At 33.1% G+C, this 10,128-nt stretch overlaps 1 protein-coding gene across 2 annotated transcripts in view; it reads right to left on the bottom strand.

The window, feature by feature from the left end:
- The window catches only part of LOC106460988 (eukaryotic peptide chain release factor GTP-binding subunit ERF3A-like), a 62,229-nt gene extending 54,501 nt beyond the window's left edge, over positions 1–7,728 (bottom strand). Inside the window, exon 1 of one of the 2 annotated variants that reach the window (XM_013920755.2) lies at positions 7,534–7,728. In XM_013920755.2, coding sequence (XP_013776209.1) covers positions 7,534–7,603 — 70 coding nt within the window. In that variant the 5' untranslated portion in view covers positions 7,604–7,728. Of the gene's footprint in view, positions 1–7,389 lie in introns of both variants that reach the window. The other variant, XM_013920754.2, reaches the window with a different exon arrangement.
- Positions 7,729–10,128: the final 2,400 nt, after the last annotated feature.

Genomic DNA, 10,128 nt, shown 5'->3' with positions numbered 1-10,128 from the left:
GTAAATTAAAAATTGTTATTTTACGGTGATAATCTTGTTTTCTTGTGCCCAATAATGCATAATTTCATTTGATAAACACGTTTAGATTGAATGGTAATTTATAATCAGTCACAAGAACGTCGAATCTGAATCACTTGAAAAAAACACAGGGGGGGGGGGGTTAACTTTTTTCCAGGTGTATAGTAACACTGTTGAGATAATACTTTTGTTTCTGAGTATTTTCTGTTTTGATACAGTCTCTTATAAGGCTAGTCCACTCCATTGACTTTTACTTCTAGTTCTAGATTCTACTTAAAATCTGCTTGATCATATCTTATCATGGTCTAAGGTTCTACTTTCCTGCTTAAGAGCCCTACTTTTGGAGAACCAGTGTTTTGTAGGACACTCTCCCATTCCTTCCTCCGTATCATTGTGGATATTCTGGCTTTTTGTATTTCAGAGATAAATCTACCTGATATGAATTTTACATTTGTAAAAGTTATATGACTTTCAAACAGGTACTTACCTCTGAAATACATTCCCACCTAAATAAAGCTCTGCAATTACATTGATTAGTGTAACATATAAACTAATTGATTAACTCTTTCAGCATGGGCTCGGTCTCTGGGACTGACCTCGTTACCATTTTGTGCTTGTTATTGTTTTCATGCTATAACTTTTAAATTAGAAAGCAATGCTAACGAAATTTGACAGATTAGCAGTAAACATTACAATGCTTTCATATGCAAAATATCCAATTTTTTTATTAAGTCTTGTAAAGCAATATTTTTCTCATGCCTTTCTTTCTTTTTGCATGTTTCCCATCTATCATGCAAAGTAATTTTCATTTTCAGATTTAAAATACTTTTATGCATCAGAAAATTTTCAGATTTCACATGTGAAATCTTTATAATGTCCAGATAGTTATCAAACGTTTCTTAACAAAAAACTTTATATTTTATCTGTTATTTTCAGAAATGAATCTGTACAGATTCGGTAGATTTGACCGATCTTGTTACCACCATAAAAAATTAAGAAATAAATATAAATTATGTCTCTTTCATCCTACAATGAACACAAATTATAAAATTATACATTTATATATATTTATGAATTTTATTATACTGATTTTTCAGCCGTGCCTGGTTAACAATACAGAAGTAACAATGACGTGTCACATGTGCACTCTTGTTACCCTATCCATGGAATTTGTATAGGATAATCAGAGAAGTATATGCAACATGAGAGAGTCCTGACTGAATGAATCCATTCAAACTTAATGTTTCATATTATAAAGGAGAGATTGGTTAGCTTTTTAATTGAATGACTCCTCAACCTGATACGCCCCTGTAATTGTAAAAGGGTTGTTGGAAGGGTTTGACCATGTACATCTCTGATGTAAACCCAAATGATAACTGAGCAGATTAACAGAGAAGCCACCTGTTATGAATTCCATCTGGCTTAAAAAAATAATAACTGAATTACTGTGTTGAAGAGACAGTACTCTGATGTAAAAAAACATTTTAAGAATGTATTTGGATTCATCCATGTGCTGGTCTGCAGAGCCTACTCTAAATGGTAGTATTGCAACTATGATGCCAAAGACATCACCAAATGGTGAAATGTAACCTGTCATACACTTTTAATGTATTTGGAAACATTATGGTAAATGGATCAACTTCTCAAACTAATTTACTAATGTAGCCAGAGCATGATTCATCAAAAGATATAAACAATATTTTCTGAAGCCACCAGAAAGATTCAGTATGTGTGAGAAAACAAAAAACAGCCTTGAAAGAACATAAGAAACAAAAACTAACCCCAAGTACCATTTATGACGATGTCTAGAAATATGGGTTTGTTGATGACAAAGCTTGGAAGATGCCTATGAACAATGGAGACAAAAAGAGATTGATGTTTTTCATAACATCTGAGTGCAGCTGATAAGGCAGCTCATAAATTATGCTCAAGAAACAAATACATAAGGACAGAAGCAATTCATTGAGGAGTAAGAGAGAAGGTAGGACAATGACATACAGCCATAGAAGAGCACTGGCAAAAAATAGTTTAACATTTGCACCACCTGGAAATGAATCAGCTTCTCAGACAAAGAACCTAACAACAGCCAGCCATGAATCAAGAAGCCAAGAAACAAAAACTAACCCCAAGTACCATTTAAATTTATATTCATTTAAAAGGTACAGATATTTTCTTCCATAGTAAGACATCAGATAAGCTTAGGTTTAGCAAAACACACTTAACTACAAGAAAATAAAACAATTGGGTACATTAAAGGCACATACTTGCCACAAGTTTCTTTTACGTGAAATATAAAAGTTATTGCTAAAGTACAACCACTGGGAGAATATGGTTAAAAACTATATGTGCACAAGAGCTAATGAACACTAGCAATCATATCATCATCAAAATATGAAATGAAACTAAGTGTAGAGTTAATAAATTATGTTCTTGATTTAAAATAAAAGTTGACTTCAAAATGCTGCAAGGTACTGGAGAGAAAAATTGGATTGCTTATCCAAATGGAAAAAGGGTCAACAAAGATTGGAATATTTCATCAAGGTAACCAAAGAAAGGAATATGTTCCTATCAAATGTTTAAACAAATTCCAAACAAAAATATTTTCCTAAATGAATAGAGGAATTAAACATCTAATATATTATATTTAGCTTACAAAAACATGAAATTCCATTATGAAATGGATGCTGGGGTTTACTTCTATAATAATAAATAATAAAAAAAACTAATTATCACCAAAAGTATATGAAATTATAAGTGTTTCTTGATTTTAGCTGTTACTTTTCTTTAGCCTTCTAATATCCAGCAACCATCGTTTTATGAAAACGATCAGCAACTTATATGACAATGATGGCATAAAATTTGTCAAAAGCTGTCACTTGCTCACTATGTGATGATTTGGATAGGGATCATTTGGTTAGACAGAAACCTGTCTAGGCATGATGATGTTTTAACCTCAACCACTGTGATTTACCATTTCTTAAATAGTGATTGCAATTTTCATTCATGTTATATATATAAATGGAAGTTCTGACTAAAAGAATCACAAAAGTCACAAGTTAAATCCTTTCACGTTAACACACTGACTTCCTCATACCAACAACTGATTTTACTTAAATAAGCTTAAGCCCTGAAACCCCAATAGGAGCAATATTCTCTGGGGGATTTGTGGTAGAAAGGTGATGCTATCTGCTTTCAGAAGCAATTGAGAATGCTGATGAAGATGAGGGATCCTGTTAAGGGGGGAGCCCTACTAGAGACCCTACGCTAATAGACAAAGGAACTGTGAATGTTAGTGTAGACTGTATTAGCAGGCTTTGTGGATAAACTAAGAACAGTCTTTGTATACAGCAAAAAAACACATTGTAAAAATTTATCTTGAAGAGGGGATTATGTCATGATATAAAAGACTGTTTAGTTTAGATACTATTGATTAATTTATTTTTGTGAGTGAATATTTTATTATTGTTTAGTTTTTGTTATAATAAGAGTTAAGAGTAGACGATTGTTGGAAGTTGTATTTATAATTCATCGATGTTCAGACTATCGAATATTGAGTGGAATACATTGATGTCAAAAATTCAGAGATTTCTAGAAGTGATAAACATATAAATAGTGTGAGATGAGTAGAAACAGCAAACAGACAACAGCAGAAGAGAGTAAAGTTACAGGTAAGGAAAGTTTGGCATGAAGTTAACTACCATACAAGTGATAGGCCTAATGTTTAATAAACCAACAGTAGAAAAGGAGATAAAGAAGAACAATTATTCTGGCAAAGCGTGGTTCTAAAATAACTGAATCAGTCTGAGTGCACTTTGACAAAAAGAACAGAGGATATTTAGAAGAAAAAAGACCAAACAATTATAGTAACTCACACCACAATTGTAAGTGAATCACAAACAGAATATTAATGCGATAGTAATAGAGAAGATAGTTTGGCTTGTCAACTGAAATTCTAAAGGAAAATAGGCCTAAGTGGACTTTTGACAAGACTGCTTCTAATAACTAAAGAAACAAATATATATATAGTGTTTATGATATGCTTATAATATCTATAGTGGGAAGAATTTGTTGTACATATGCTTAACTTCTTCTGAATAAATACAATATTTTGAAAACAAGTGAAGTGCATGCTGCTCATTTATTGTTGAATATATTACCAACAAGTCACAGACACCTACTGTAAAGGAATCCTAAGCCCAACGACAACACAGTATATATTTATACTATTAAGAACTATAAGTAAAAGCCTTTTATTCTGACAATTGGTGAAATAATATTATCTTAAATTCTGACAGCTTTAAAATAGCTTTCTTACTTTACCAATTTGGATTTTTTAATAATGCCACTACTGTTTTTAAAATTTTTGTTGATAACTAGAGTTGGGCAATTAGTACAATTTGATATTTAATTATCAGACTCATTAATCAGTACATTCAACTGACTGATTATTCTCACATGCCTTGGAATAAAAAAAAATTGTAATAATTGAAAACACTAATTTTGATTCATTGACTATACAGTTGAGTTGTGTACATGCATGTGGGTGAAGCTTTTTATACTTCATTTAACTATGCAAAAATGAAATTACAGCAAAGGAAAGGCATTTGGGGAATATATTGGCCATCCCTCAGACAACAGTGTTTACGTATTAAGGTTTTGTTGGTCAATTTCATTTGTTTATAGAGCACTGGTACTGTCACCCTGTTGAGTTTTAACACTCGCCCCTGCTACTCAGATTTTGAAACCCTCACTAGAGCTGGTGTCTGTTACCAGGTAAGTTGATCAATTTGCAATTTTTATCAAACCAATCAGCTCAAAGCATCTTTTGTGTTAGAAGCATTTGGTGGGTATCATTGTCATGGAATACATTTAACCTTGAGTCATTAGATGCCTCACATGGTCATCAGATTTGTTAATTACTCTACCTACCTAACCTTATACACGTGTAGCTTAGGTAGGTCACTCAACTGTTTTAATTACTTTAAATACACAGCATTGCCTTTAAATTTTATAAACTGTTTGCATCCAGATAAAAAATATCACAACCAAAAAAGATGTTTCATATGCAAAGCATAAGTTTTCCCCCTTGTTAATCTAAATAAGGAAAAATTATAATTGCAAAATTCCAATAACTTGGATACTTGGAATAATCAAAAATAGTAATAATCGCAAACAAATTTCAATTAAATAATTGTGACATTAATCAATTTAATTGTAATTTTGATTTATCAAATGTTTTATGGGACACTAATTACCGAAATCGATGCTTGTAGTTAATCGATTATATAGATTAATCACCCAGCTCTAATGTAGGCATCACAGTTGAAGTTGCATACCTTGACTTTGCAGGAAACTGAGTAGAAAATCAATTTCTTCTAGAATTGGTGGAAAGATTAAATGGATAGAAAATTAATGATATATAAGCAAAAAAAAGTGGTAATAAATGGGCATTTTTTTCACAGTATGACTAACAGGTAAACCTGCGACCAATTTCAGTATCGATTGCTAATATCGATCTAGTCTAAGGAATTTTCCAATCTGATTTTTAAAAAGATCAGATAAATAAGTTTGTTTACCAGTGAAAATATACAATACATTCAGGCGCCCTCACAGCGGAGAGAGCACAATGCATCTCAAAATGATGTCAATCATGGAGAAGCAAAAAAGAAATATTATTAACCATCAATTCAGGTCATGTCCTGATATATATATTAAATGTTTCTTAATTTATTTTACAAACATAGTTTTATTTGTCATAAAATATCCTAGCATCACTCGAAAAGTGCCTTTATTTCTGGTATTCATGAGTATTACTAGGTTTAGCCTCCCACTTCCTGTTTTTATGGCAGTGGTATTTGTTATAGGGTTTACAACGATGAAGAAATACCAGACAGATATGATTTACAACATTTTGCAGTCAATTTAAGGTTCTTGAGCCAACATTCCACTTTTTCTAGTCTGATACGTGTGCGATTTATTTGAAGACAAGTTTTGAAGCTTGACATATGCCACTAGTGTGTGTGTGTGTATATATTTATATATATACATTAGGGACATCTGGACATGCAAAACATACCAATGCAATATCGGCTGATCTTGGGTGCACTGGCACCGATCTAATATTTCATTCAGGTTGCAGGCTCACTAGTGGCATATTTCAAGTTGTTTTATAAACTATACTCATTCTTTATGTTAATGGTTTGGATGGCATTTTAAGCAATAATATTTCAAAATTTTATGGTGATTCTAAAATTCTGTTGAGGTTTCTCATTCAAAAACACCTCAATAGCTTTAATTAATAAGCCAGAGTACAAAAAAATGAGCTTTAATATTGAGAAGTGTAAACTTAGCACTTTGAGCATGAAGATTTAGAAAGGACTTAATTCTTGAATGAGAAATTCATTGGTGTTGTAAAAAAATAGAAGGGAGGAAATAGGTATTTGCTGATAACACCCTAAAAAGCTAACTGAGAGATTAGTTGTGGTGTAAAGACCAAAAATAGTTCTTGCTTTTATCTTGAATAAATGAAAAGGTTATATCAACCTTAGATAAGACAATGGTAAAGTCATTTGTATAGTTTTTGTTCCCTTACTTAACTGGGGTCATATCAGAGTGATTCCTAGTTTAAGTTATTTATTATAACAAGACAGCCTTAATGGGTTTGCACTTGTTTTCTCTGTCTTATATTTATCAGTCTTAACAACACAACCAGCAAGTTTGGTCATGAAAAGTATTTTATTCACAAGTTGCGAGTGAAAAATATGCCATTTCAATGAATATAAATGTATCGCTTGATTTTTTATTTTACTTTTGTAACACTTAACTGAGGAGCAACATATTAACCAGTCTTAACACTAAAACAATGTATAAAAGTTGTACACAAATGAAAGGAATTTAGCATTTACCTTCTTGTGTGCAACAAAAAACATCAGCAACACAGAATGAAAAGGTTGGAGAAATATTACTATACTTTGGAAATAGAAGCCTAGATGCAGACTTGTACTTTGACTAAATAAAAAATTGCTTAGTTATGAACTTTTACTGTAAACTTGTACACCACTCTCATTTCTTCTGAAACACCATTTGATAAGTTGGTTTGATAACTTGTTTGGGGACACAAATATTATTCCTATTCTTTTACTATTTTTACTGGGTGGAGGGTGACAGCTGGCTGAAAGGTTTTGTAAGCTATATCACCTTGCCATTTCTTACCATATTTTAGCATATTCTAATTGACTGACAGTGACATAAATTTTATCATCGTAATATGACAGCAAAGCAAAATGCAAGACTTCAGTCAGTGACAATTTTCCAGACTATGCATGGATTTTACCTATTCACTGCAAGCTAACATTTAAGTCTTAGGGTTACCCGGTATCAGTTGCCCCTCGTCACCGGCTTCGTCGACTTGAACTTTTGCTGCAACAAGAGTCGCGAAAGATGGCACAAATGGCGGTGCATCCACGTTCAGGCTTGACAGTGATGTCTCTAAACCATCGCCAATGTCGCCTTTACCTTTATTATTGTCTGCATTTTCTTGCTCCCATGAAACTGGAGCTGCCTGGCCCTCCGAAGTGGCTTCCATTATAAAATAAATTGAATTCTGAAATCGCTAAACTTAATATTGTGAGTATCATTAACAAATACAATAAGCCTACAAATCCGCGTGTTGAAATAACTGTAGACAATGCGCATGATCTTCAACGTGTAAGTGGTTCACAAGTAATCGCTCACGGCAAACTATGAAAAACAAGAGGCAGCGATTTCCATTTTATTTTAATTATGGCTTTATTTATCGTTTATGTAATTTTCCTTATATCATTAAGTTCAGCTATATTTATATTTGTGTTAAAAATATTAGCTAACCTGCCACCTAATGCATATTAAATAAGTCGTTTTTGCATTACGAAATCGCAAGAGATTCACCTAACGGTGACATATGAATACTAAGTTTATGTATGGTTGTAGTTATTTGATATGTAATCTCATGTTGGTTTAGAAAGGGAATAAAAGCGACGCCTGGTAAAAAGACTTGAACTTCGATCGCTAGTGCGATCATTGTGAAGTACACAGGTTACTGTTAAAATAAATTAAGCGGTAACTTCAAAAATACCTACAATCAGTAAGTAAACTCAAACCAAGCTGTGTTTTTTATAATTAGTTTACTTTTATATTTTGTAGTATTTAATCAATTAAAGTAATACATCAGTTTAACCATTTACAACACAATTATTTGTTGCTTTGACTATCATTAGGCCTTTTCATTCCAAAAAATTAAACTACGCCTATTTTTTGTTGTTGTTTATTTTACATTTCTTTTAGTTTAGTGTTTACAGATTGTTACGACAGCGGAAGTTACGTGACTTGGGACCATGCGTGGTGAATTTCTCGAATAATCGGGGAACTCCGTGAATATTGGAGACGCCTCTTTATTAGTATATAAGCCTGGCAGAGAAAAGTCAGGGTATGATAAAGTGAACAGTAGTTACGGTGAGTTTCGGGTAATTTACGATTTTGTTTCGAGCTAGTGTGTGTTTTGCACTCGTAGAGAGCGAAATAATCGAGATTGTGAATCGCTGTGATTTATAGAGTGTATTATAAAAGTTGTTATGTTTAAAGTGACGAAAAACGTACTGACTGTGGAATTACTGTGTACTAAAAATTTGTATCGAGAAAGAATAAACTGGTTTAATCAAGAAAGGTCTTCTATCACTCAAGTTCCTCGGAAAGAATTTCTACCAGAAATTAACAAACAAGCAGATATGTAACAAGATGTTGTTGAGATTTTGTCGTTAGTGGTGGGAGTGAAGTTTTGGTTAGAGCAGAAATGGCCCGGCATGGCCAGGTGGTTAGGGCGCTCAACTCGTAATCTGAGGGTTGCAGGTTCGAATCCCCTTCACACCAAACATGTTCGCCCTTTCAGCCATGGGGCGTTATAATGTGACGGTCAATCCCACTATTCGTTGGTAAAAGAGTAGCCCAAGAGTTGGCGGTGGGTGGTGATGACTAGCTCCCTTCCCTCTAGTCTTACACTGCTAAATTAGGGACGGCTAGCGCAGATAGCCCTTGTGTAGCTTTGCGCGAAATTCAAAACAAAACAAACAAATAGAGCAGAAGTATGTAGCAAAATCGTTGTTTTCGTATAAATAAATAATTTTGGCTTAAACAGTGTATTACTTATATTAATCTGTTTTTTATATGTTTTGCTTGCTAGAGGAAGTTTTAACATGAAGTAATGATTTAGTGCCACAATTGGAGGTTTACTGAGTTCAAGAACTGATGTGAAGTGATAATCAGGTGATATTTGTTATATTCTTAAAAACTTTGGGAGAAAATATTGTAATAACGTCCAAACATCAGAATATTGTTGTATAATTGGTCATTCATTCAGTCGTTTTCAAATACCTTTTTATATAAAATCTTCAAACTTATTTCCACCTTCACTCACCCCCCCCCCCAAACCACCGAAAATAAAATTTTAAACAAAAAACTAGGAATACAACAGGTGTCAGTTAAATGAATACGTTTTAACCGTTGAGATTGGCGAAACTTTATCCAGTTAGCACATATAAATTGAGAGGTGGAGTGTTATACATAATGCACGAATTTCAAGTGTTTGTAATTTATGGAAAATATTCTTAGACTTGTTACAAGTTTTGAGATAGCGAATTCTATTTTTTTAATAGTTTTGTTTATTGTTCATACATTATTCCTTCTGTCGTTTAGTTTATCTATGAATTTTTAGTTACATTAAAACGGTTACTCACTTTCTAGCTGATCACGTTTATTTTGAGTAAGTATATATGTATTGTTACGACAGCGGAAGTCACGCGACACTGGGAGCATGCGCGCTGGAGTTTCTCGAAGGATCATGAATTATCGAGAAACCCCGCGAATGTTCGAGTGTTTGCTAGACGCCCTCTATTTCAGTATATAAGCCTGGCGAAAAAACCAGCGACATTGAAGAGATAGATCAAAGGAGCAGATAGATTGAAGAGATAGATAATTGAGTCAAGTGAACAGTAGGTACCGTAAGTAAAGTGTGTAAATCACTGTGATTTATAGCGTGCGTTATAAAGGTTGTTAAGGTTAAAGTGACTATGGAAATTC

This window comes from Limulus polyphemus, unplaced genomic scaffold (assembly GCF_000517525.1).
Source record: "Limulus polyphemus unplaced genomic scaffold, Limulus_polyphemus-2.1.2 Scaffold875, whole genome shotgun sequence".
Lineage (NCBI taxonomy): Eukaryota > Metazoa > Arthropoda > Merostomata > Xiphosura > Limulidae > Limulus > Limulus polyphemus.
This window is presented reverse-complemented; position numbering and strand designations above follow the sequence as displayed.